At 37.1% G+C, this 27,898-nt stretch overlaps 1 protein-coding gene across 1 annotated transcript in view; it reads left to right on the top strand.

Moving 5' to 3' along the window:
* The window catches only part of LOC104620846 (myotubularin-related protein 13-like), a gene marked incomplete at both ends in the record, with an annotated part of 126,069 nt that overhangs the window by 43,951 nt on the left and 54,220 nt on the right, over positions 1–27,898 (top strand). Inside the window, one exon of the mRNA XM_010287172.1 lies at positions 22,869–23,006. Coding sequence (XP_010285474.1) covers positions 22,869–23,006 — 138 coding nt within the window. The remainder of the gene's footprint in view (positions 1–22,868; positions 23,007–27,898) is intronic.

The following is a 27,898-nucleotide window of genomic DNA, read 5'->3' as shown; positions in this document are numbered from 1 at the left end:
GGTTTAGATATCTGTTGTTTCTAAAGTTTAAGGTTCTATAGTAATTGTTGTCCTGTCTATGCATCTGTCTGCTTAGACAGTAGCCTAAAATGTTGTTTGAACCTTTGTGCTATGTCACACAGGCAGACCAGTTTGTCTACATTATTTCATATTAAAAACCAACCATTTGATCCTTCAGGTTGATAAAAATATCCAAAGTGTCTTTACTTGACTGTAAATAAAAAGACACAGTTGTATGTGAAGGGTATGTAAGAATGGAATGTAGATATTACTAACATATTTAACTACTCATTTTGATAATTGTGATGCAAATGGCAGCCACATAAAATGATCATGTGGTCATATTTCAGATTTGAATTGGTTGGTTGAAGACATGTTGTTTATTTTGGCTAAAAAATAGGATAAAACTTTAGATTGGAAGTTAATGTTCTGAAAAACCCTGACAACATTTTGTTTTCTTCAAACTTCAACATCTTTGGTTTCAACAGGAACTTGAATATTGTCAACAGCTTGTTGCAAAACATCTGTGGACCAGGAATCTAAAGACCAAGTTCAAGAAACACTTTTGCTGCCAGTTCCAAATGTTTTTAGAAGGAAGACTTGAGGAGGTTTAATTACTGTAAGATTTCTGGAGCTTTTTTCCCCAGTCCTCCATGCATGTTTGTGTAAGTCATTATAGGAGGCATTTCTCTAAAAAGCTGTCGTCTTTGGTTAGCCTTGTTAAAACAGAAAAACCCTCCTGAGATTTTTTGTTAAATTATGTTAATCTAGAGACAGAACTGCCCCAGTCACTCTAATTTCATTTTAATTTCCACGCTGTGTTGGAAAAGATCTCCGAACTTGTTTAGGTCCTTAATTGATTCAAAGAGGAGGATACCAGTAGAATGGTGCTGTTTGTGATTGATGACTGAGTCCATGTGGTACAAAATCTCTCTCTGGTGTTGGTCTGGTCTCCTTAAAGTATTATCACTGTTGAGCTGTCACAGTGGATGAAATGAACTTAAAGAAATGTATTTTAGAATTTTTATTTCCATTCAGCCTAGAAACAAAGCAGGCATCAACACCATCAATTTATTTTGGTCGTGTTTCCATGTTTTTTCCTCACAATTCTGTGTGTATGTAAAGTTTTTGTTCCAATAGAGGTAGAGAATCTATTTGCATTATATTACCATACAAGGAGGGATTTGAGTCATGACTGATGCTATAGCCTTGTTCTAGAAACGGTTGTCATCACTTTGTCCTGCAGTTCTCTTTTAAGTAGAAGGGGGTTTTGTGTGTGGGTTTTTAAAAATTTTTTTTTACAGGTAAGTATTAGAAAGTCTTGACTTTGTATTGATTAAAATAAATATTAATTCAGTACTTAGACTGAAGTAGTGAATATCTTAGAGATGACCAGGAACAAGTAAGATCACTCAAGATCCTAGTTAAATCTAGATCATCACTTCCTACTGCAGCCTCTGATGTGTTGAAGGCCATTGTGGAAGGATCTCAAGTCACTTTGCTGTAAATGGTTGTTCCCTGACACAGGGGTAGTTCCTTAGAGCTTCTGTATTCAAGACTCATATCACAACATCATGTTTTATTAAGATTTGACAATTTTAAGTCTGCAGCAACTTTAGTTGCCAAGTCTCAAGTATCTATGACCCAATTTTTTTCAGACCGGTAATATTGCTGAGTTTCCTGCCAAATGAAAATATTTTCAACAGTGTGTCTGCTCAGCACTTCTGAAAGTCTGGCCCTGCTACTGTGGTGTCCAGTTGGAGCAATTAGGGAATACCTGTAAAAAGTGGCTGTTCAACATCACGCAGAAAATCAGTGGCAGCGGCACGGGGGTATGTGCTCGTTCCTACAACAGCAATTTGTCAGCTGTGTGACAGATCAAACACATGATTGTTTTATTGTACGAACACTTCCCGTGATTTCTCTTCTTCTTATAATTGCTCGCCTATTGCAGCTGTTCTCTCCCTTTCTTAGAAGCAATGAATCTTCTGTGGAACTATTACATGATTAGCACTGAAATTAAGAAACCACCTTTATGTTTCATCAATGCCAAATACAGAATTATGCCTTTATCTTTCTTATTTTACAATTATCTCCCAAATGCTTTTAAAGCAGGGATTGTTATGAAATTTATTTTGGCTTCTTTTTGCTGTTTGTTTTTGCTTGGTTTTACTTTTTCTTGTTTTTAACACTGATTGTATGTTGTGGCATAAGAGAGAGTGGCCATTTACCTGTTTGATTTCATGGCAGTTTTCGTTTCATAGTCTTAACTGTAGACAGTCTTAGTTTCATCATGTGGATTGTACGTGAAATGTGTCCTTCGGGGTGGTCTGGGGTCTGCCACAACAGTGGTCTAAAATCCGCATCAACTGACAGTAGGAATTTCACTGACGTTAGGAAGCTCAGTGTGCGTTACACTGTCAGTGTTTTCTATCCAGCTGATCTCACTTCTTTTACCAGACAATATGCACAGCTTTTGCCTGCTCCTTCGCTGTTCTGAAGTTCCTTTTGTTCACTTACAGGTGATGAATTTGCTAATAAAATTGGTTTGCTGTGCAACAAGGAGTTGTGAAGTCATCTTTGTTTTCCATCTGAATTTGCTCATTTCCATAAAATGTTTCTAGTAAACTCCTTAGCAAGTGGCTGTAGTCAGTTGTTTAGGGAGATGAGGAATTTCCCTTTCCCAGCTTTCTGCTACTGGGAAGTAGTAGCATCAGTTTATATGCTACTTTCTGGAGTTTGGAACAGTTTCCTGGTCAGTGTGGAAATACTGGATTTGAAAGAACAGAATACTCCAGTTTTGGACAGCTTTCTGATGTGCTGAAAGATGCAAAATATGTAGCTGAGCATCATCTTGTCTCCTTAGACGTGTTTTGAACAATAGTTTGAAATGTTAAAAAAAAAAAAGGAAAAAAGACACTGTATAATTCTCTAATGGTTTTAGAAAAGTGCAAGGCATTAGTGATTGAAAACAACTCTAGTTGCATTTAAGTAGTGTCATAGGTCAGTGACACTTTGCATGCAAAGTTGATCAGTGAAAATGGTAAATAAGGTGAAAATGCTATAGTGCAACTTTTAAAAGCATCTTGAAGATGCATTTAATGTTACTTGAAGACTTACAACTTTTTAATCCTAAGAATATTAGCATCAAATGTCAGAAAGTGCATCATTAAATCTGCATTTCACTCATTAAATGTATCTGGAAATCGTACAGCTGTTAGCAAGTGACGTGTTTTACAGAAACAGAAGGATATGATCCAGGCTTTGTGTTTGTACCATTTCTTTCCCTCTAATAACTTGCATTGCAAAATGTTGAGTTGCAAGCTGTCATTCATAGATGGACACTTTTTTAAAGGCACATATAAGATCAAGATATGTACTGTTTTATAAATAATTATTTTTCTCAGTTACAGAATTTCTGCTTCATGGAGGACAGAATGTAAACCCTTAGAAACTCGTAAGGGTATCAGTTAGTGTAAAGATTCCCAACTTTTTGTTTCATTGCTAATTTAAATCTTTCGAAAACCAAAGTATTTACTTGTGTGATTTGCTCTTCTTTTACTATATTATAAGCAAGACACTGTTCTTGATCTTTGTTTTGTGCTGTACTTTTTATTTTACCCTGCAAGCAGCTTAATTTGCTGCGTAAGCTGTCTTTGCGGCTGTTGTTGAGCAGTTGGAGACAAAAAGAGAAAATGGACAGTAGAACGATAGTTTTAAGGAGCAAGTTGTCGTGAATGAGTGGTTTAGGACACTTAAAGTATCACTGCCAAAGATATTAGAAAACAAATGTTTTTAATATAAATATGTAAAAGAGCGCAACTTAACAGAATTCGATGGCAAGGTCCACTCTCTTACTTATTCAACATGGAAAAGTATACAAAGAGAAACCAAATTACAGTTAGGTTGGAATGATTGACATGTGCATCAGGAGGAATGATTTACACAGAGTCAGGGAAACTGAGTCAGAATCAGATTGATGTGGTTTATCACTTGTGATTAACACTGTTAAGGTAAATCACAAATTATATAATTTTCTTACTAAGCTTAATAACACAACAACTTATTTAAAGACTTAACAAGGTTCTCAAATTGCACACACAGAGATGCAGATACAGACGTAGAGAGAGATAGATAGAGAGATAGATAAGGTACTTGTTAAAAATTCCCTTTGAATCTAGTGAAATACTCACATGGAATGCTTTTGCATTTCTCAGCGGGTGAGGGTTGAGCCTCAAGGAGTGGCGGTTTCACCCCGGGTGCTGTGCTGGTCTTTGGCAACAGTCCTCCAAACTTATCGTGAACTTGAGAGAGTTCATGAGCTCTGAGAGGCATCCCACGTAGAGAGAGAGAGATGCTGGTTGCAGCCTGCTGTGGTCCAGGAGAGCGCAAAAGGTCTCACTGAGAACTGCTGTTTATAGGGTCGGGAGATGATTGACTTTAGGCATCAGTGAACTTCCATCCTGGCAACAACCCAGACAGGTAATTTTTCAAGCCTCTACTAGCACTGGTACCGGTCGTTCCAGGGTTGTAAGGATATGATTAGTTAGTCCTGTTCTTGTTCCTCACTCTAGTCAGGCAACCACATTCCTTGCACAATCAGTGCCATTCCTCACAGCAGCCGTGCAAGAGTGCTTGGTACGGTCGAGGGGCTCTCAACCACCAAACTCTTTGTTCAAAGGCCAAGGCTTGCCAGGCAACTGAATTCCTCAGGTTGTAGAGCGGCCCAGGTGCAAGGCGAAGGGTGGGGTGAGGAAATGCACCATCACACAAGTGGACCTAAAGATAACTAAGATAAGAATAACAACCCTGGTTTTAATTATAACCATATTTATTGGCTAAGACTCTATTAAACATTATTGTATCTGGGGATTTACATTAAATCATGCAGTAATGCATCCATTTTGATTTGGAGAAAGATGAGCTGTGTTTTTTCTCACCTGTATTGTAGGACATGGTCTGCTGACATTGCACTGGTAGCTATGAAGGCACCTGATAGAATATGCTACATTCTCAGTGTTGGGGAGGTCCTTTGTTGTTTTGGTATGTTTTCACCACCAAGTACATCAGAGAAGTAGGGAAAAGTCTTCAACACCTGAAATTAAGATATTAGTGAAGATCTGAGTTATTTCATCCAAGAATATTAAACAAGCGTTCTTAAAAATATAAAAGCTTAATGCATTTAGCTAAGCACAACTGGACCTTACTAAATGCAGTCACCACAGAAGTGGAAGAATGCCCGGATTGTTCAAACCCCGTCATATCATTCCAGAAATTGTAATCACTATTATTACGGTTAGAGGGTGGGGTCAGTGCTTCAGGCAAGAGGCCAACACATAACATATTGCTGTGCCAGTTTTATGAAGATGGGTTTGCAGAAGTGGACAGTGTTAGGCCATTCAGTTCCATCAGTTTAAATTGTACATAATTTTATTATTAATATTGTGCATAGGAAAATCTTTGGCTTGCAATCTGTAACTAAAGAGCTAAAATATGTAATGCTGTTTCTTCCTTATTGCTATGTTTTCATGTTTAGTAGAAAGATCATGGATTACTTTGTTTCTGAGGCAAGGTCTGAGATTTTCCTTCTGCAGCCTACCAGTTTTGTTTTTACAAGATGTGAATTCTATCTAGGAGTTGTTCATCTCTTTGGGGTAGGATACTCAATATATGCAAAGAAACATCAAATAAAATTCACAGTGGTACAGGGAAAAGCAGATGATTATCTTGGGACTGAGTCATGGCTACAGCATTGCTGTCTCTTTGTGGTTTTGGGCAAATATTTTTTGGAATGGGCAGCTTTCGGTGAGATATAAAACCGAGGTCTGCCCACTATGAGCACTGAAGATCCATCCATACAAATGTAGAAGTTTTATCCACTTCGTTTTCTTTAAACTTCTATCTTGAGTAATGACTTTCTGCCTACATTTCTCCAGCAGCTTTCCTGTGAAGTGCGTTGAGCCTAACTTTAAAATAGTTTTGAAATTTTCTGAATGGAGGAAAAAAGTTTCAAAAAGGGCATGTTACTCTTCATGAATGGGACGCCACCAAAGTATGTATGATCAAAGGGAGCACTGTTGAAAGCCAAGCTGAATGGCATTGCAAAAAGTAATGAGGAGAGAATTCTTCAGCTGTACAAGTAGCTACCAAAAAGAAAGAGCAGGACTGCATTACACTATGAAGTTTGAATTAAGGTGGAAGATCTTTGTACGGGCCCAGATGAAATTGTCTGGTGCAACTGTTCGTAACTGCAGTGGTAAGCATGGGTTCAAAGGCAAGATGACTAATGAGAAAACAATTGGCAAGTAGCATTGCATTTCATACCTCACTACTAACAGAGATTTGATTTTAAGATTTCTTGCACTCCTGTTGATGGCAATTAGTTGACGTGTATGCTGATTGAATAAACTGAGGATTTAGAAGTAAGTACTGCTGCAAAAATTCAGGAAGATCATGTCCAGAAGTCTTAATTTAACCAAACCATTTCACAGGAGGACAGCTCAGAGAGGAGAAGGTTTAAGGCATACTTGAAGGCTTTCTAGTGTATATTGATTTTGGGAAGCGTTGAAGAAAATGAATAACTGCCTTTAAAAAAGTATGTTATTCTCAAGTAAAATAAGAAAAATAGTAAAGAAAAGTGGGGAGGAGGGAAGAATGTGTAGGAGTTTGTGTAAGGGAAAGGTAAATTCTTGATCTCGTTTTTAAAATCTTGACATTGCTGTGTAAGAGAGAACCCAAGAAGGGGTTCTGCAAAGGAGTGGATGTAATTTGAGCAAGGAAAAAGCAGCTGCTCAGCAGGATTTTTAAAAATCAATTGAAATTGTAGTGCTTTGGTTCTTCAGTACAGTGATCAAGGGATGTGGTACCTCAAACCGTGTACCAATAGAATGTAAAAGAAAGATATTTATTAGAGATTATAAAGGAAATGGTATAAGATAAGGCAAAATTAGTCAGAGGTAAGAGAAGAATGGGTCAAAAAGATGCGAGTCACTGGGTGACAGGAAGAGTAGGTGGCCAGCTATGGCAGAAAATTATATTTTCCTGGATGGTGGTGGGAAGACCAACTGAAATAGACTTTGTGGATAATGATTCAAGTTTTGGTCTGCCACTCAGTCTGTAAACATGTTTATATATCCAGTTCTTACTCTGAAGCGCTGATATGTCTTTGTATATTGTTAATTTCTTTTGGCTTAACAATAATGAAATAAATGACGTCTTTTTGTTGACCTTTCCTTCTCTCCCTAGTGTGGTGGTTATGTCACTGGTTTTGAACCATAAAACATCTGAATCAGTTGGTGAATTGAGGGCATGGGGACGTCAGTCCTATTCCTGGCAGTGTGGGGGGGGCTGTTTGACAGCTTTGCCGTTACATGTGGACATCTGATGGCAACTTCTGTGACTTGGAGATACTGTTTAGCTGTGGTTTACAAATGAAGAACACCAGTCTGTGAGCGCTCTCATAACCTATAGTTTCAGATAACATTGTCTAGATCCTGACAGAACTGTTCTTTCCATTCTTTATGCTTTATTTTGACCTGGTATTGTGGTATGTTTTTCTTTCCTGTATCTGCTGCTCCTCTGCTTAAGTCACTTTTCTCTTGCATTCTCTTGTGTATTTTGTTTCAATTTTTAAAAAAAACGGACATGTGGAGGAATGTTTTTAAAGTGCATCAGTAGTTCCATGGTAATCAGATGAAAATTTTTAGGTTTTAGCTCTGAGAAGTTTAGTTATGAGAAGTCTTTAAAATTTTGATATTTTAGCAGATTGAGATAATTGCCAGGGGAAGGCTACAAACATTTTCAGTAGGTTTTTATGTCAGCCTCTCTGTGTTTGCTGTAATGGATCGCTTTTCCATATTTGCAGAGGGACAGAAAGTTAAACCAGGTCACTAAAAATCGTTGCACAGTAACAAGTCAATTTACTTCTATAGTTTTCTCTTGAGAAACTCCTCCCCAGGTGCAGGACTTTGCATTTCCCGTTGCGGAAGTTGGAGTCTAGGAGAATTCTTAGATATAAGTTGTTTGGATCCAGGTTAAATAGTAAAAAAACAATAAGTCAATATTAAACTATAACTAGTGTCATCTAGCTGGCATTTTCAGTACACACATATTGTAGCTTTTTGTTATTCCAGTATGGACTATCTTGGAAAATATAAGCTTCAGTCTTTCAAACCAGCAGTGCCAGTGTGTGTTTTTTCACAATAATACTAAGAGGAGCTGATTCTTTTAAAATGTATTTATTTCCTAGCCCTAGGCAAAATTGTGCAAAAGATGAAATTCATTAGGACATGTGACTTTCAGGCTTATGTTCATGTATTCAAGATTTGAGCTTGGTTAAAAGAAATTAGAACATAGTTGTGGATTTACATGGAGAGGTTGTCTTGTTCTGGGTGAAATGTAATTTATGAAATACAATACAGTAACTTTCTGACTACTTGCAGAAATGTGTAGGACTCTGTTTATGACATAGTCTCTATACAACCAGTGTTTTCAAGGCCTAAATTTTTAAGGACATAGTTATTATTATCAAAATCTTGGGGGGTGGGGAATACTATTTATTGAAAAATAGTCTGTTGGTTTCTATTTTGGTACAGATCTGTGCATGATTGAAGAATCATTTTGGCAGTCTACTCTGAGTTTATCTGTGTGGGCCAAAACTGTTGGGTAGTATCTACTGCCTGTTATGCTTTTTTATAAGAAGAAGAAATTGTTTCTTAAATTGCATGGTGTTAACTAGCAAATATGGAAATAGCAGGAAATTTCTGTAATGTTTTAAAGGGTCCTTCAATCCCCAAATACTTTGAAAAATTGCTTTTCTTTTGTGCTGTTTTAGGTTGAGTATAGGACAGTATTGTTAGCTGTTCAAATGTCATGGGTCAACACATGTTTCCTGGTATGCAACTGTTGAAAGGGGTTTTTTTTTGCTTGTTTTTCAGTTCTTTTTTTTTAATGTAACCCATGCACACATTGTCAAAGCTCATATATTGTTCTTCTAATGTTTGTCCAGTACTGCGTAGTTATTTTCAAGTTTTCACTTAATTTGTTTGGACTTTACAGCAAATATTTTTCATATTCTTTTTCTTTAGTATGATCTGTTTCGTATTTTGGAGACTTAGGAATGTAGGAAACATTGATACATCAGGAAATGCTGCATGCAGTAGGGTATTTCTGCTCATTTTGTATCATTACTCCTGAGACAAAATGATGAATATGCTGATATATTTGTAGGCAGCTTTGCAGCCCTTGCTGCTCAGACACGACCATCATGTCTGAGATGTTGACATCTTCAGCACTTATGACATAGTCATCTTAGAGACATAGATTGTGTCTTGTAGCATTTTATACACGTCTTCCTGATATATTGAATTTTAGTTTTACTGTGAGTGTACAGCTAAGCTGTGTGTTGTTATTTCTCTGTTGAAATGCTACCTGATGTTTTCTGTTGTCTAAAGCAGTGGCCTCAAACTTTCATGGCCTTGTAGGTGTCAATGCTGAACTACTGATGCATTTTAGACCTTAGGTTTCAGTCTCCTTTCAAACTTGACCATAGCAGCAGTGATTTGCTTGGCTGTGGGTAACTTCAAACAGTTCCACAGTCTTCTAGAGATGGCTTTTGCCAATGTAGTAATATTTTATGTTAGATGAGAGGGAAAATAAAGAATCAAAAGTAGTTTAGTGTTTCACTGGAACACTGTATAATTTATTCTTAGTAGTTAAAAAAGCCAGAAAGTTTTCAGGTGATTTTTATGTTGCCTGTATCATGGAAGAATAAGTAGTCATTCTTTTCAAAGAACACGCTGTCCTTTTGGATAGCTGTATTGCACAAGTGATGTCCAAGTCAAAAGTGTGGTGGGGTTTTTTTTTATACTTTTTGTTTTTCCTGCAGATGGCTTCCTCTTGGGTATAATTTGGAATAAAATGCAGTACTGTTAAGTGTTTTGGCTCTTTATTTTAATCAAAGTATGTAAGACATTACAGATGCCTTGAAATATTTCTATTTCCTCTGTATGCTTGTGGGACAGTAGAAGGGAACCCCCCACGGTTGACTAGTGTTTCTATTTTTATATATAGGAGTACCAGTAACAATTGATCAATTCTGGGCAAGAAACATGTTAGTTATTTAATGTTTTCAATGAAAATGTGATCTTTATACTGTAATTTTCCATGTATCAGCTCCTACTATTCAATAGCTTCTTCTGTTGTGTAATAATTATTGGATAATAATTTAACAAATGTGTAGTAACAACAGCAATAACAACCACCGTTTATTTTCCCCATCTCTTGTGCACTTTATATGAAAAAGATGTGGTTTCTCTTTCTACTCCCTGTATTTTATGAGATGATCTATAATTAATGCTGTTCAGTGTTGTTCAGTTTGAAAGAACTGTCAGGGCAGCCTAGGAGCCTTTGGGTGTAAGAGGCTGGAATTATCCCACCAGTGAAGAACTAAGAGAAGGCCTTCTCGGGGCATGCTGTCACTGCAGAGGACACTTGTATGCAGTTGAAATGTGCAAGTGTGCTTATAGGGTATTTTTTCTGTACTTGTTAACTGTCTTGGGGCGGAGGGAGAAATGTGTGTTTTTTTCTGAACAGTAAAGCTAACAGCATACATTTTTCAGTTCTCTTAATATCGCACTGTTTTAGTTAATTACCAATAACTGGCATTTTTAAGCAGTAAAATATTTTACAAGTATTGGATCTGACCAATTATTTTGTATTAAATTATCAAGCCAAGATAGAATTATCTAATCCCTACCAACCCACTTGAAAAATATTTATTCCTTCATATCCAGTGCTACTCAGTACTTTCCAGGAACCAAATTTTATGATATGAAATGACAGAACATTTTGGGTATGTTGGTCATAAACAACAAATTTTACTTTTTTGTTAAAACTGTTTCCCCCCCCCACCCTCCTTCTGGCTTCACAGAGAAGACCATATGTAATACATCAGTTTATTTGGTCTGACTTGAGTCTGTTAATTAGCACCACTGATTTGTGATACAGTGTCCAGCAATGCTAGTTACACCAGCTAGTTTCAGTTCTGTCCAAATTCATAGTGTTCTTGAGATTAGGGTGAGGCCAGAGCATCTCCTGAGCCTAAGGGAATCGATCTGACTGATGATACCAACATGCCATATGCTACAAAAGGAAAACAAACAAGCAAAAGAAATCCCTGAATCCCTCTCAGCTTGATTTGGTAGAAAATGCCTTCTCAGCCCTTGATTTGGCGTACGACATTTAGTCACGTAACTGGCCAGCCAGACTTCTCTGCAGTACCCGCCAGCCCCGTGAAGTGCTGGATTGCTGCTGCTGGCTCTCTTGTAAACACTTGGATGTCCAATTAGGTATTCAGGTGGAAATTCTGTCGAAATCTCTATGCTTGAATGGTTGAAGCTCTGAAGTATGAGATCTGATTATAATCATATCATAATGTGGAGCTTCAAGTGTTATGAGCATGTTCAGGCCCTGAAAAGGAAAGAACAAGAGGTTTCACATACAGGTTTCCCGGTCTCACACCAGTCTGAGCTGACTTGCACCAACACACATGGACTGAGTAATTTCTTCCAAAAGCTCTTCAATTTTACTTGAACTCTTCAATTTTACTCCAACTGAGGGGAGCCTAATGTTTACCCTGATAACCTGTTCCAGTTTTCCAGCCCCTTTGCTGACTAGAGAGTGACATCTTATTTTGAGGTTTGAATTTTTATGATGGATCTTGTAACACATTAGATCGGAAACACTCTTTTCTGAAGTCCTCTGACTAGCAAACACCTTATGTACATATAATTACTCTATAAAGTGCTTCTCAACTCTCTCTACAGTAAACTAAAAAAGCTGAGCTCTTTTAAAGTTGTGATATGACGCTTGTTTTCTAGCCCCAGGTTTGGGGGTTTTTTGGTCTTGGAAAACTCTCTTGTTTGGAAAACTTTTCTTGTTTGGAAAACTCTCTTCTGTATTCTCTACACTATGTTCTAAAGTGGTTTTCTTAGCAGTTCTGCGATGTGAGAAAGGATGAGGCTTTTTAGCTGGGAGAAAGGTGGAGAATTGGATGATGCTTCTTCAGTAGAGGTGGCTTCACTGGTGTGTGTCTCTGCTAACGGGTTATGTTTTCCAGTCTGTCAGCCAGGTAGTCTTCTAATCCATGAAATATATACTGTACTAATGTCATTCAATATACTTCTAAAATATAATTGTCACAAAGCATGAAATCAAGTATCTCTAAGAATAAAAGTCCAGTATTCCATATGGTTGTCGTTGCATTTATTAGCTGCGTTGTATTCATGTTATCCCCCCCCGCAATTGTTTTAATGGCTTGTTTTCTACAGAAACATGCCAGTCATCATTCTATTTGTATCTTTGAATTTTGTCTCTGTTACTGCTTCCAGTTACCTTCTGCTAATTCACCTGAGTTGACTCTTGTGCTGAAGTAGTCTATATTTTCCTATGGACATTTTTTTAACCCTTTTAAAGCATAGGAATAATGTCTTCAGTCTCCAGTTCCCTGGGATTTCCCCCATTTGGAAAACGTGTGGAATATTAACTTTAGTGGTGACGAGCTCCTCAGTTCTTCTCTCTTGTGTGCAAGTTACTTGAGCTCGTCTGTTTGAAAGCCAGAGCTTTATTTTGCTCTGTTTTAATTATTATGTGGTGGAGAATGGAAAACATACAATTTGCAGTCTTCTGGTGATTATGCAAAACTCAAGTTTAAGATGTCTTCCAAACATGTAGTATGCTGGAGAAATGCCAAAAGGGAGGAAAAGCAGTTACCATGATCGGACAGGAACTTAGAAGTACAAAGTTTCTCAATACCAAACCTCTTTGAAATTTCATTTTGACAGATTTTGGAATCTCTTATTATCTTCTTAGTTCAGAGACTGCTGAATTCTGCCTACTTGGTGGAAATACAGTCTATTCATCAAAATAGCTGTTTACTGCCATGCCAACAGTGCACGTGAAAGCATCTACAGTGGCACAAAGCCTTTTTGTTTAGACTGAAGCTTTTGCCAGACAAACTCTCTTACCACACCCATTAAAGACATCCTGTAATGCAGTCCAGTAGTAATGCCCACTGGTTATAATGCAGGCCTCAGTTTTGTGGGAAGAGGGGACAAATACGTCTCATCGCTGATCCCGTTTTGCTGCACAGGAAGCTGAAACTCAGTGGAAAGCACCAAACTTTTCATCTCTCTTCTCATGCTGCTTATTTGACTGTGTTCTTGGTAAGAGCGCTGACAGGAAATGCATTTCATATTTTTCATAATTACCGCTGTGGAAATGTGAAATTCAGTGGTAGCAGCCAATGTACAGAACTTCTATACATTAATGGTATACATTCATATCGCAACCCAGTAATTTTTTATTTATTTATTTCAGGTCCCAGTCTAGGCTTTCACTCCCATGAGAAGATGTTTCTTTGTGAGATTTTTTAGCCACATTTCGTTTTCCTGTGTTTATGTACTTTCTCTTCTGTTTCTTTGTGGAAACTCACACCTGCAAAACGGGAAATTGATTGCGACCGTAGGTAGGAAATAGTAACAGGAGCCAAATTCCCAAAATGAACAGACCAGAAATATACTGCCCTTTCTGTAATTTCCTTTGCTTAGTTTTAATTTCAGTTCCCTTAGCTGACTAAAGCTTTTGGTGCAGTGAACCGTTGGGGTTGTCCCTGTCCCTTGCATCTCCGACCCCTTTGAGGGCGATGGTGAGCGGGCAGCGCGAGGTGTCCTGCAGTGGCTGGTGGGAGCGGTTGCTGCGACTGCGTGTCTGGCAAGGTGGCAGGTTGTGGGATGTGGTCCTGGGCGTGCTCTTTTCAGACCTTCTACTAGTCTCATGGCTAGAGGGGCTCATGCAGGGCTAGGTGACTGCCAACCCGTTTAAACTTCCCCAGGCTTTCCAAAAGCCTCTTCCCTGTGCTAGCCATCCCCTCCTCCTTTCCCTGGATATTTCCCCTTACTAGCTGTCAGCGTTGACGCAGGGAGGGACATGCTCTTTCTGGGCTAAACTGGCAGAAAACTGCTTGGGCTGAGTGTTGTCCGTGTTCCAGATCTTGGAGGCACACGGGGTTAACTGTATATGGATTTGAAAATAAAAGAGTAGGACAGGTTAAGGTAGATTAATGTATTTTAACTTGATGTCTGGTGTCCAAAAGGATTAAAATAGGTAATGCAAATTCACGGGGATAGATGGCACCGCCGTTTTGCTGGCATTATTTCTAGTGGATGGTTAGACCAGAAGACTTAGATCTGATCTCAGGAAACCCATTTGTTTCCATCCATGGAGAGGAGATGCCAGGAAAGGCGAGATTCAGAAGTTAGCTGAGTCCTGTGCTGGTTGAGTATGACCTACCCCAAAACATGGACATTTGATATAAAACATGGGAACTTTGGAACAACCTCTGTCAATTCAGATCAACGTTCTTTTTGGTATATGCTGCATTACCACATACTTACCCACACCCATGCGCTTTTTCTCCAAGTGTTGACTCTTTGAAGCCTTCTGTGGCAGATACATTCTAAGGAGTTATAAGATCATGAATGCAAAAATCTTAACCCAAGTCTGCTTGCACTTTTTTTTACTATTGCTAGAGAGAAACAGAACGTATCTTCAAACATGGTAGCAAGGCTGGATATGGTGTTACATTAATATCTAATTGTGCAGGTGTATGTGATAAAAATAAGATAATGAGGACTTTGTGTATTACAGTAGTATTTTATATAACATTGACCGGTTCCTCTGGAAGAATATTTAAGTATTAAAATGTCAAATCAAAATGTGTGATCATAAAAATAGCTGTATGCCAGTTGTAGTTGTTGAGTGAACTTTTTTTTTTTCACATTGAAGCAATGCAATAATTACATTGGCACACGCTGTATATCTTTTGAAAGATGGCTTATAGCATTATCTAGAAAATGAGTTGGGAAGTTGTTAAAGACTTGAAAACATTTATGGCTGCTGTTGTAACACAATGCTACTGCTGTCGAAAGAGGAGGAGAAGGAAAGAAGGCAGGAGAGAGAGGGAGAGAAAAAAGGGTGCATTAAGCAAGGTTAATATGTCATGCTTGACTGAAAAATAGAATATGTATAAAATGCTTATTTATGTTTATAAATGGAAACTGTTTTTCTAGGCTTGTATACCTCAGATGACTACCAATCTCAAGTGTATAGACAGTGGTCAGTAAAAATAGAAAAAAACCCAAAACCACCAAATTAACCATTGTCTTAGAAAGTGTCACAACGCAATTAACTTGAATGTATTGCTGCATTGAAAATGTCTTTTCTGCTTTCATGTTGAACATTTAGTATCCAGACTTGTTATTATTTTGACTGATGGTGTCATTGGCAGCAATTATTGCTGACTAACAAGCATTTCTTGGTAAGAGAAATTTTGAAGGCAGGCTCTGTATTTCTGAATTTCAGTTGCAAGTCCTGAGACTTTAAATTTATTACTTTTTAACTTTTTGATCAAGTTTAAAATGCATGTTAAAAAAAATTAAAATTCTCAGGCATAGAATATCTGCTTTAGACACCTTACGTATTTGTATTTGGTTTGACATATTGATGTGCATCTGAGAATTTCTGGTTACTGTCCACAGCTGTCTCACGCTTTTTGCATGAGGTAGACCAGAGCATGGTGTGTGTGTTGGCTGTTGTTGGGGATGGTGGTAAAAAAAGATTCTGGGTCTGAGGGTCTCAGAATTTTTAAATTGCCATGAGATTATCTTGATGGGCACTTGGCTGAAAACAAGAGGAGGGAGCATAGTTTAGATAAATGAATAAAAAGTTTAAGGTATTAATTATTTTCACCATCATGCTAATTTCACTTTCTTACTAAACACAATAAGCATAGAGCTGCCGGAAGTTCATTTTGAGAAGAAAACCCCATTCCGAATGTCATAAATAAGCCTGTGCTATTTCTGAAATAAAAGCATTAGCATACAATAGTTATTTGTAAATCACCACATCTGTAGTCTAGGTTGGTTTTGTTCAGAAATAGTCAGAAGATTATTTGACAGATTTTATTTATTTATTTATTTTAATAAGCCACTTGGGATGGAGATATTAAGTGTTCTGAAAGCAGAAAAAGAAACTGGTTTGCCGGTGGGTGTAGTTTTCTTTCTAAAGCCAGTTCAAATGCTTTTTTACAATTTTGTTTTTTCAGCATGGCAGTTCAATGTGGAAAGGTGTTTAAAATTACACAATGTTATGAGATTTTAAAAAAGAAGCAATGAACTTGGAATTATTTTCACGTGCATGTGTAGAGGTACACCCAGGTGTATATGTTTGCCAGTATGTGGGGGATGTTAACCTAGTTCCTGACGAATTTCTGTAAAAGACTTCTCTGTCTCTATGGCTTTTGAGGAGGAATTTTAGCTGAAATGTTCACGCATATTTTATCTTTTCTTCTTTCGTTGGACTTTTGCTCCAGGGTGTCTCTGATGAGACATTGAGCATCTGATTATTAACGCTCACTTCAATCTGTGGTTCAAATGAGAGAATACCTCATCTGTCGCTTGTGCAGGATAAGTGTCATAGAGAGATCTTTCAGCAGCTTTCAGCCTTAGGAAGCCCAAGAATGTGGTTGAGGAACTTTCCTCTGAGGGGAAGCGTTTCTTAGTGTTGCTTTTGACATGGTTTTTACATTTGACCGAAGAGCTGACTACTGAGGCAGAAATGTCCACAGTACGTGGGGAGAGTCTGTCCCAGGCAAGGAGGAAAAAGATTATTCACCTGTAATTCTTCTTGGACAGTAATGTCACCCGTAGTCACAAACAACCCTCCTGCCGCTTCTAATATGATTCCCCAAAGTATTTCAGCCGATTTCAAGTGTGAGAGCCTAAGGGGCAGGTAGTATCCAGTAACACCAGCATGTGCAGGCACCTAAGTGAGTTTTTTCCATTTGCTAAGGGGAGGAAGCAGTTCCTTGATTTCAAATGACTACTGCATATCCGCACTCCTTTTGCCTTTCCTCTGTCTCTGGTGTCATAGGTTAGAAAGTCTGGAATTCATTAAATATATTAATGTTGGCTTCTTAACCTCTTTTCTGGAGCCAGCACCCGCCAGCCCCTGACTGGACTGGGCAGGAGAGGTGGGCACTGGATTGCGTGCACCTTTGTGGGAGATCCTGGCAGCAGGTTCTGGCAGCTCTACGGGTGCCACAAGGTGACTGAGTAAAGGTTCATCTTGGGGAACTCTGTATTTCGGTGCATTCCAGGGTAGAAAAGGCCTTTATATTTCTTTTATGATTAAAAGTTATTTTTTTCATGAGTGAGTTTAATCATTTATGGTTGATCGTCAAAATCTTCTACAACACTTGAAATGGGCTTTTACCTTTTACCTGGAAATAATTTGGAGTATACTTCAAGTGCACTAGTTTTATTTTAGACTAGGCTAAGGATAAATATGCAGTTTCTTAGATACAAGATGTTGAAAGGCAGGAAGATGTTATAAAATGCAGTGTATATTTTGTATTCTGTTTACATTCAGAGATAGCCCTAAAGCTTCAAGCATTTCCTCAGATTTACAGCTTTGTAACATTGCTTTTTTATTATGGCAGTGAGCATTGTAATTGTTTTGTTTTGTTTTGTTTTAAGTAGAGGTATGCATCTGAAAAAGAAAATTCCCTTTGCCAAAATTCCATACATACATGAATGGTGAAATGGTGAAATACTCAGCAGCTGGTGCTAGGTCATGCAAGTCCAGATGGAGCAAACTTCCTTCACATAATGTCCAGAACATGGTCCTTTATTTTCAGGGAGGTTTGTAGCAAAAATGATAATGATACGTGTTAAAAATAAAGCACAGTTATTTGAAGAGTAAAAGAAAGCCTAGAGAAGCAGACTTAATAAAATCAAACTGTGTGCCCAGAGTGATTCGAGGGAGAATCAAATGTTTGGTGAAAGAGTTAAACTAGAAAGGAAGGTGGATATCTGTGTCAGATGTTTTAAATTCTGAAGCCATTTTGGGATCTTTTAATTCAAGTCTTGTCAATAGAGTTCAAATGTTTTCTATTTTATGTGCATCCAGATAGCTTTGGATTTTATTTAACAAGAAACAAGTGCACAAATATATTTTGAAGACAATACATAGTGTGAGAGTATATTTTAAATATAATTATTTAATTATATAAGTGCAGGGTTCTGTAATGGTATGTTACAGACCTTGTCTTCTGTTCTGCATAAACTCTTCAAAAAATTCTTTTGACAGATGACTTGCAGAGAATGTATCATCTCATAAATTTTCTGAACAAGCTTTTTCTCCTTTCTACTTTGGTAGTGCCATCAGAGGTAGTGGATTTCTAACCAGATCGTTGATACAGAAAACAATGTAAAGTGCAGAGAGAGCAGTCTTCCCATCTGTGGCTACACAGACCCAACTAGAATATTGGTTTGAGTTTTTGTTATGTAAAGTGCAGAGAGTGCAGTCTTCCTGTCTGTAGCTACACAGACCCAACTAGAATATTGGTTCGAGTTTTTGATACAGACTTGGTTGTGCTCAGGGTGCAAGCTGAGAGGTAAATGGCAAATTTCTAACATGCAATTCAGCAAATGAGTAACGTCTGATTAACAGATATGGGAGGCAAATAATACAGTTCTGCCATGGTGAGGATACAAATGACTAAAACTTTTCTCTAATGAAAGTTGAACGCTATATAATTACTGTTCAGTATAATAATAGTATTTAGTCTTCATTTCCACAGTACCCAGTAAGCTTTCTTCCTACATACTAATTCCTCCAGTGCTTTTATAGAAATTGTGACTACTTTTACGTTTTCTTCAATTTTTCAATAGACTTTAGAGTGCTGCCCAGGGAAGTCGTCACGGCCTCAAGCCTGTTGGTGTTCGAGAAGCGTTTGGACAATGCTTTTAGATACATGGTTTAACTTTGAGGTTGCCCTGTGTGGAATCAGGAGTTAGACTCGATCCTCATTGGTCCCTTCTGGTTCAGGATATTCTGTGATTCTGTGATTCTAGACACCAAAGCTAAGGGGTATACTGATTTATGCAAATGACTTATTTTAATAGAGAAGGACAAGGCAAGGAGTAGGCGTATGGCTATTGGTCTAGGTAGGAAAGAAGGAACAAATTTATGAATCAAGCAAAGATGATGTTTTTTGGCTTATAAAAATTAGAAGAAACCAATACCGCTTTTAAACGTTCATTAATCACGTCTAGACTTTAGGGAGAAGGTTCGTGGTCATGACTTAAAAAAATTTTAAAGGTAACAAACCCAGCTACACTGTTCTAAAACGCTATGCGTCATTTTTAAATCTGTCTGGTTTCTTGTTTAGTCTGAAAGCATTTGTGGGAATAACTAAGAGAAAGTTCTTGCTTTGGTGGGCACCTGCAGTTTCAAACAATGCTTGAAATGTCATTTCAGCACCTTGAATGTAATATCTGTTACATATTCTTCAGGACAACTTCTGGATATTTGTACCAGATTTTAGAAGGCAATCAGTTGTAATGTGGAGTCGATTTGGAGCACTCGCCACCATTAGAGGCTTATTTCTATAAATAGTGAGTTGGACAATCTGAGTCTTTCTAACTTTCAGTGTCTTTGGTAGAAGCTGTATTCTGGTTCCAAGAATTCTGGCAAATAAGTGAAACAATATGGGAGCGTGTTCATTTTTAAACTTCTGGGTTTTTTTTCTTGTTTACTGAAGAAGCACGTGACCTTTGAATTATATTCACAATGGTGCTTTTGTCTGTTTTGGTATAGCATCTGGTTTGGTAAGGAAACATTTTCGTGTTCTTAGTGGCCAGACTGTGCTGGTAATCATACTGGATAGTAGCTTGTATTTATACTAATTTGGAAGTTCCTCTCAATGTTGTTTGCATTGCAAACATTGCACTAATATTTCTTACCTTATTTTAAGGAAACCGAGAATCATTCATTGTTTAATTTCTTGGATGAGCATGTTGCCTTTATCCTCAATCTCTCTATTTATAAATTCCTTCCAGTTTATTTGAAAATACAGATTCTCTTGTGTAGCCAGTGTGTGTACTCTACTTCAGCTGTTTTCCTTAACAATCACTAATTGTTGTTTTCTAGTAAAATAGTTAAATCTAGAAAGCATACATTGTACACAAGATCATTTTGAAATTGGGAAAAATTCTCACTGACATGAGTAAGGTTTAGACATGCATAAAGATCAAGGCATTGCTATTGGAAGCACCCTGCCCAGCTCAACAGTCACTTCTGATAATTAAAAGTTGAGCTGTTGGTTTTCCCTTTGCATTTCCCAGTTTACAGGGCAAATGTTGGTATAAATTTTATGCAATAGACCTGCTAATAATGGCTTATTAGAATTCAAAAAATTGTTTTAAAATTTATTTTATTTTAAAATAAATACAAAAAGTATATTAAAAATTACCCTCCCAATACCTCAAAGTTCAAAATTTGTATATTCTGTGTGTATCGTGTGAAAACCAGCTATGCATAAGCCACACATCCCAAGGTCATGTATTTGTCATTTGGGTGCAGAATACGTTGTTTGTCCATTATTTGGATATACCAGCTCTTCTTTGCCCTTAGGGTGGTGTTTGGTGGGTGAAGAATGGTCCTTTATCCAGGAATTCCAGACACTCAAAAATCTGATAGAATGCTACTTACAGGTGTGAGATGGGAAATTACCCGTAAAGCTAAAGGGCAGCGGCACCAGCAAGGATCTCCTGTTGGAGCTGGTAGACTTGGCAGATCTGAAAGAGCGTGAAGATTGTAAACTCAAGTGTTTGGAGCTTCAAAAGTGCCAAAGCAACCTTAATTTGACCTACCTTGTGTGGACGATTCAGTGTTAACGGTATACTATGGAAAGTTTTTATTTATTAACAGAATCTTACTGCATTCTTTGCATTTTGGCTTATACTCATTGAACAAATAGCTGTGCAGAGTTTTGGGGTTTTTGTCTTGTTTGAGCTACGGATTCCAGGCTTCATTTACCACACATGATCTAAACTCTGCAATACATAACAGAACTCTAATGATTTTATTGTCAATCCTTTTAATGATGCTTTTGTTATAAAGTCTGTATATAGTGACCATATTACATTATCTTTATAGCAATCCTGCAAGATTAATAGTGGTATCTTCTTATTTTTAACTGACATGGGATGACAAACAAAGGGAGATTAGGTCAGTATTATCAAAATCACAGACTAATACTAGATGCTTAGCTTGGAATGACTAGGATGTCTTTTCTCAGAGTACTTTTTGATGTTCAGAACAGTTATTCTCAGATGCAGGAGGGGGTGCTTAGCACTTCTAAGGATACAGACTCAGAAGCGTTAAGCTTACTATCTAGAATTTGAAGAATGTAACATCAGAAAACTATGGTTTTGAAAAATTTCCCAGGATCATAAAACAAACTGTGTATCAGAGGCAGACTTTTAACTGCTGTTCACCTAAGACTACCCAGTTTTTACTGTAGAGGTTCTAAAGATGAATCTGTAGTAAATGTTTCTTTACAGCTTACTCTTCAAGCTCTTTCAGTTTTTAGCAGCTGTCCAGGGAAAAGAAGCAATTGTTGGAAACATGAGATTTTGACCTATCTCTGGTTCCTTTGGCATCTGCATTGTTTAACAACTCTAGAAATGTTCGTTTGTGGTTTTTTATTTATTTACTTATTTATTTTTATTCCTAGTACATACAGGGGCTATTACCTTTGCCCTGTGTAAATTCTAAGTTTATAATTCTGCTAATAATAACGTACGTGTGAATTTTTCATGAATGTGACTTCAGCCTTAAGTAAAAGAAACAAGTGAATACAAAATTCCATAAAGACCATCTCAGGAATCTTCAGCAAACTGATGTCTGAATTTCAGCACACTCTTCCCTTACTGGGAATAAGTTATTAACTGATGTTGCACTCCAGTCATTTAAAAAGGAAGCAGGAACGTACACTTTTCCCTTTGCTTTTGAGCTGTAGTTCTCTTTGTTGTTCATGATGCTTGTGCAATCTCTGTTCTGAGGTCAGAATTGCTGTCTTCAGTTCTGGTGACTTGGGCTGCCATGGCCCTGGTCAGCTGGAAGGAACAAATACTGAAAGGACTTAGGCTTATTTGACGTGTGTTTTAAGTGTTGCACATATTTAGTCTGCTCGTTGCTGCAGGACCTTGGAAACATGAAGTATTCTAAGTACATATGAAGTATTTGGAGAACTGCAGCCCCTTTGAGTCCGAGAAGCAAGTGATCTTCTTTGTCCCTGAGGCTTAGGAAGTCAAGAAACTTGAACATATTTTTCACAGGGGTGGCAAAACTTACACCCCTGCTATGGTGTGACCTCATAAAATTTCAATTGTTCACAATGAAGTTTATAGTACCTCAATAAATGGATGAAAAAGACCGCCCTATAAATGGTATTTTGTAGGACTAAGTATTGAACAATTTTGCAAGTAGGTATAAGTGCAATATTTATGTTTGATTGGATGAATTAATGGAGAAATAAGTGGAGAAATTAAAAATGCAGAGGCATTCCAAGACACAACAATTTTAACTTCAAATTCTAACCTGTTATCTAAATGAAACCTGTGTAACATGTGAATTTATTCCAGTTGTTGTTGCCTGCTAAATCCTGCAAAAATTACCTTGAATACTGCATTGAAAGGAACACATCTTCCGTTCATAGAGTTTTGTATCTCCCTCGATGTCTATGGAGCTAGATTTATATCAGACTGACCAACTCCAAGACATACTGGGTTTTCCCCATTTTCTTCAAATTTTGCAACCCTGAATATGTTCATTTTACATGAAATGAGCTTCTTGTTTCAGATAATGTTCTGTCATGTTGTTTAAAAGTATTTTTCATATTTCTTAAAACAATGGACATGACTCCTTAACTACATCTCTCTTTTTTTTTTTTTTTTTATTAGTTTTGCCAGCCTGGAGGATGGCAGCTTTCGAAAGAGAGAAAACAGCCGACGTTCTTTGTGGTGGTTTTGACTGACATAGACTCAGAGAGGCACTACTGTTCCTGCTTAACTTTCTATGAAGCAGAGATTAACCTGCAGGTAAACCTTTACAATAAGTAACAAAAATGCAGAAGAAGGTGTCTAGAAACAATAGGTTAATGTTATAGAGGACAACTTTAGAAAATATTTTGCTGTTCCTGTTAAGGATGTGTTTTTCTGTCATACAGATATGCACGCAAAAGTAAGTTCAATGTACTTGTTTGTGTTTTTTGTTTTTTAACTGCTTTGAAAAAAAAACCCAGCCAAAAACATTTCAAAGAATTTCTTTTTCACCACCACATATTATTTTAATGGGACAGCTAATATGGTGTTCCTTTCATTTACTTCCACGTTTGACATAGCATGAATGATTTTCATCTTTGTTCTAGGAAAAAGGTTTATTTACTTCTGCTCCCTCTGCTGGCCAGCGCTATCAGGCCAGCACAGGACAAAGTGTACAAGTATGCTCTAATGTATGTGCATATTTCCGTAAGTGCAGTTACTGGCAAGATTTGTGTGGGTGTAAATGGCAAGATTTTTAAAACTGATAGAATAATTCTTCAGTTTTTAGGTAGGTCAGATTTTGGGTGTCAGCTACTTGGCAGTGTTTGTTTTTAAACATGTATTTAATTATTTTTGGGCAACCTCAGTCTTTCAAAAATAGACATTTTGTTTCCCATTTGATGTAAAGTACTTCACAGAATCTCTGCTATGAGATAATACTTGGAATCCTTAGAAGCTAGAACCTAGGGAAAACCTAATCCAATCTGTAATAGCAGACTGTCGTTGTTATGTTTTGAAATATTTTCTTTCCCACATGAAAATTAGTATGTAAAACCTTGACATTAAGTATATTAAAATTAGTTAAGGTTAAATAGATGGCTAAGTAATTTTTTTCTCTTTTAGTGAAGAACTGTAACATTATTGATTGTTTTTAAGAAAATGCTTTCAATAATCCAGTGTACTCTGTTTAATACTTGAGTTGAGTTGTTAACCTATTTGTAGAATAATTAAAAGACGCGGCATAGTAATAATAATGTGCATTTTCGCCAGAGAATAATAGTTGTTATTTCATTAATGCTACGGTTTAGGTAGATATTTTTGTAGATTATTAAAAGGAATTAAAAGCAGAAATGTAAGCGAACGTTTAGATGTATTTTAGTCTTAAATTTTAGTGTAGATCAACTGACATCTTCCTATTAAAAATTTTGTCATTATTTCATGTCTGTTTTTATTTTGTAAGTAAAGAGGGAAATATTCTATAGTAATTCTCTCCTAGCTGATAAAAATTTACAATGGCTGACTCTTCCTCCACTGTATGTATTTCATAACATATACTAAATTTAGCAAACTTGTTATTTATCCTGTGGTTTCTAGCAGCTGCTTTTGATTCACTATCCACATCTTTCAAGTAATGCTCATCACAAAACATTCAGTATTAACTAAAAGGGTTTTTTTCTTACATTGCCTAAGTATTAATAAAAAAAAATAGAAAACCAACCCAAAATTAAAAAAAAACCAACCCCCCCAAACCCCCCCAAACCCCAAAAAACTAAGTGCAGCAGGATGTTGGTTCTCACAGTGCCATTCCTAGCTGTGTTGTAAAGAATGCATATTTTTCAGATGAACTTGTTGTGGTGAAATTTATTCTATGACTGCATTGTTTATAGCCAAACTTCCTGTTTCTTTCTAAAACCCAAAGAGAATAATTGAACGTGCCCTGTTACATGGTCATTAGACAAGAATTCAGCACATGTACAATCTGTAATGAAACATAAGCTTATGAAGCATTGGGCTATGAAAGTAATATTGATTTAACCATTCAGATGCATGCCTCATTAAACAAACAGTCCATGAATCATAGTGTCCAGGACTTGAAATAAAATCTGGACAGTACATTTCACCGTTAAATACAGTTCAAATTTTTTAATTTATTTTTTTACCAAATGATGTAACTCACTGAGGCAAAAGTAAGATTAAATTTCAAAAAAAGAAGAGTTATAGCTTTGCCAGTAGCCTTCACCAGATAAACCTTGCTGATACACGAGATTGGTTGGGATTCAGTGAAAGCAGATTAGATGTTTGGCTTGGCAGAATCATCTTCACAGAAAATTGGAATCAACCACCTGGAAGTTTCTGTGGTTAATTAAACTGCAAAGTGAAAACAAACTAATTTCTCGGCTTGTAAATGCTAGAAGAGAACTATCAAACCTTTTTTGAGCCTCCTGCATAGTAATACAAGTACCTTTTTGAGACAAGTGATCAAGGTGGGTCTGAGAAGGCTATTTATGTCATTCCGGTTCTCTTCATTCCTCCTTCAGCTGTTTGTTATAGGATAATTTGTAAATAAAATCTACCTGAAAAGTAAGGAGATTGTACTCACATGGTATATCAGAAGGTACCCACGATAACTTAGGCTGCAGGATTAATGTAGCAACTGTAAAAGCTATATAGTCTGCAGGACAAAAGTATTCTCCCTGGTATCTCTGAAAGCCCTGGATTCAGTGTAATCTCTTGGCAGCTGCATGTCACAACAAGTTTTCCAGAGAAAAGCACAGGCTCTAGTAATCAGCTGATGGCCTATTTTCAACTTCCTACCCCTGGATAGAAAATAAAATACTGTTTTATTTGTTGACATCTTATGAATTATAATTTGCATTGTTACAGTACTGTCATTCTGAACTGACACAGAATTTATTATCTGCCTAGATACTGGTCAGTTTGATTGGCAGTCAGCTCTCATTAAGTTGTGATAATGTATCAAAAAGATTGCTGTTACACTTAGTCTGATTAATATTCCATATCTGTACTCACGAGGATGGTGAACACATGATATTCCATTAAATATGGGAACAGAACTCACTTGGTGCTGTGAATGCAGGTGATACAGCTTTGCCATGTAATCCTTCGTGAGTTCACAGAATCACAGAAACAGAGTTGTTCTGTTTTATGATGCTAGTCTCACTTAATTGTCCCAGAAAATTTGTTAAGGCTATATAGGGATATGTTCCTCTTTTGACATTAACATGAAGCATTTGAAAGCTTGACCTTAATAGGAGTCTAAAGTTTGGAACATGTCTAGACTACTAGAGGCAGTCTAGTAATGAATTAGCAATGGTAAAGCTGGTGTCATTTAAAGACTTATTTAGTACATTTCAGAGCAGTTCAATATGCAAGATTTCTCTCTCACCTCAAGTTTCTACCAACCAAAGAAATCTGAGATACGGCACTGGTTTCTCCTTCCAGCTTTTTATGTCTCCAGCACATTCTTGGTCTGATCCATGTTGCTGTCTGGCTTAAGGTGCTCTGTAGATGCTCTAGCAAATAGAGCTGGATGCCATACTGACTTGCGTGTATCTACAGGAATTAGGAGGAAGAGGATAACTCGAAACATCCCTGTTTTCTCTACCCTCACAGTGCCTTGAAGGGTTTTTTTTGTTTTGGTTTTTTTCCCCCCATTACTGTGTTTTGATCATTGCTGTGGATTTCAAATCTCATTGATTTGAAATCTGCTTGAAATCTCATTGATTTGAAGAAAACCTGGTCCTATCAACCAAAAAAAAAGTCTACATAGCGTATTTTTCTGGTGACTGAAGCCAGAAGCTGTTGAGCAGCTAGAGGATTTTCAGAAGAATCATAACTTACATCTATGTAATTCACCCATAAAATGCAGTTACCCTGTGTCTGTAACTTCATTAGCCATCAAAAAAATGTGTACCTACACACACACACACAGTTCCGTGTGTATGCCATTTGCTAAAATGAGATTCTTATTTCTGAAAGCAATTTCTGGATGTTAGCACACAAAGACTTGATTTAATACTTTTGACTCAGCAGATACTTCTACTGACCTCAGCTGTGCTTCTTACCAATTACACAGTTAGAATTTATACTAACAATGTTTGGAAGAGCACCATAGATAGAATCTTTTCAAAAAATGTTGACTCGCATCGTTTGGGAACTTAATGTCAAATTATACGTTGCTTTGCACTTTGAAAGAAATTTATCCTCTCTCCCCAACCCTGCCATCAACAAATTAGCGAATGATTTATGCCAGTAACTGAGCCTGTGCAACTGCATTTCTTGCATTACAGAAAATCTGCTCAGTGAGATCAGCACAAAACCCCAAACGTTTGTTTATAACAATCTTACTACAAGATTTTATCATTCTTGTGTGTTAAGCATATGTATGTTAAAACATTGCGATGACAAAGTTGGTAAGATTAAATATATCACTCTGGACAATACACATAAGTAATAATTCACAAGTCTGCCATTTCCTGCCATTCATGTTCTCTTCCTCTCTCTGCCCCCCTGCAAAAAGAGGAAAGAGAAATTGTAAAAATCCCAAACCGTAAAATGGCAGATTTGCAACATTCACAAATATTTCCTGAGTCAAGGGAAAAACTGCCAACAAAATGACTTCGTGCTTCATAAAGTTTTAATTTTTATGCTTGGACTGGAGAGTTGGTGATCCTACTGTGCTAAAGCATATGCCTCTTGATGAGTCACTGATGTTTGGTTTTTAGCAGAGGATGAGAACACTCAGTTCAGTTGTACCCTTTTTGAAGTGTGAAATCTGATCCCCCTTTGGATATTGTATTAGCATGTTATTCTTAAGATGAAGTTTAATAACTTTTTGTGAATACCCCAAATGTTAAATTTGTTCTCAAAGTGACCTCTTACGGTCAGTGCCCCAAAACACATTTTATGGAAAAAAAACCCCAACATTTTTAAAAATAATGTTCAGTATATTACATCATCATCTTTCTCAATCTGCTGAAAAATGGATGGTACAATAGTGTAGAGAGATTTAAGTAATGCCTTATTTCCTTTCTGTTTCTGTGTAAAGAGAAAGTTGCAGCTAATATTCTATACGATATGAAATAGACTTGTATTTTTAATGTCCTTTTATGCATTTAAGGTCTTCTTTAGACCAGAACTTAAAGTTA

Source organism: Phaethon lepturus, unplaced genomic scaffold (assembly GCF_000687285.1).
Source record: "Phaethon lepturus isolate BGI_N335 unplaced genomic scaffold, ASM68728v1 scaffold365, whole genome shotgun sequence".
NCBI lineage: Eukaryota > Metazoa > Chordata > Aves > Phaethontiformes > Phaethontidae > Phaethon > Phaethon lepturus.
This window is presented reverse-complemented; position numbering and strand designations above follow the sequence as displayed.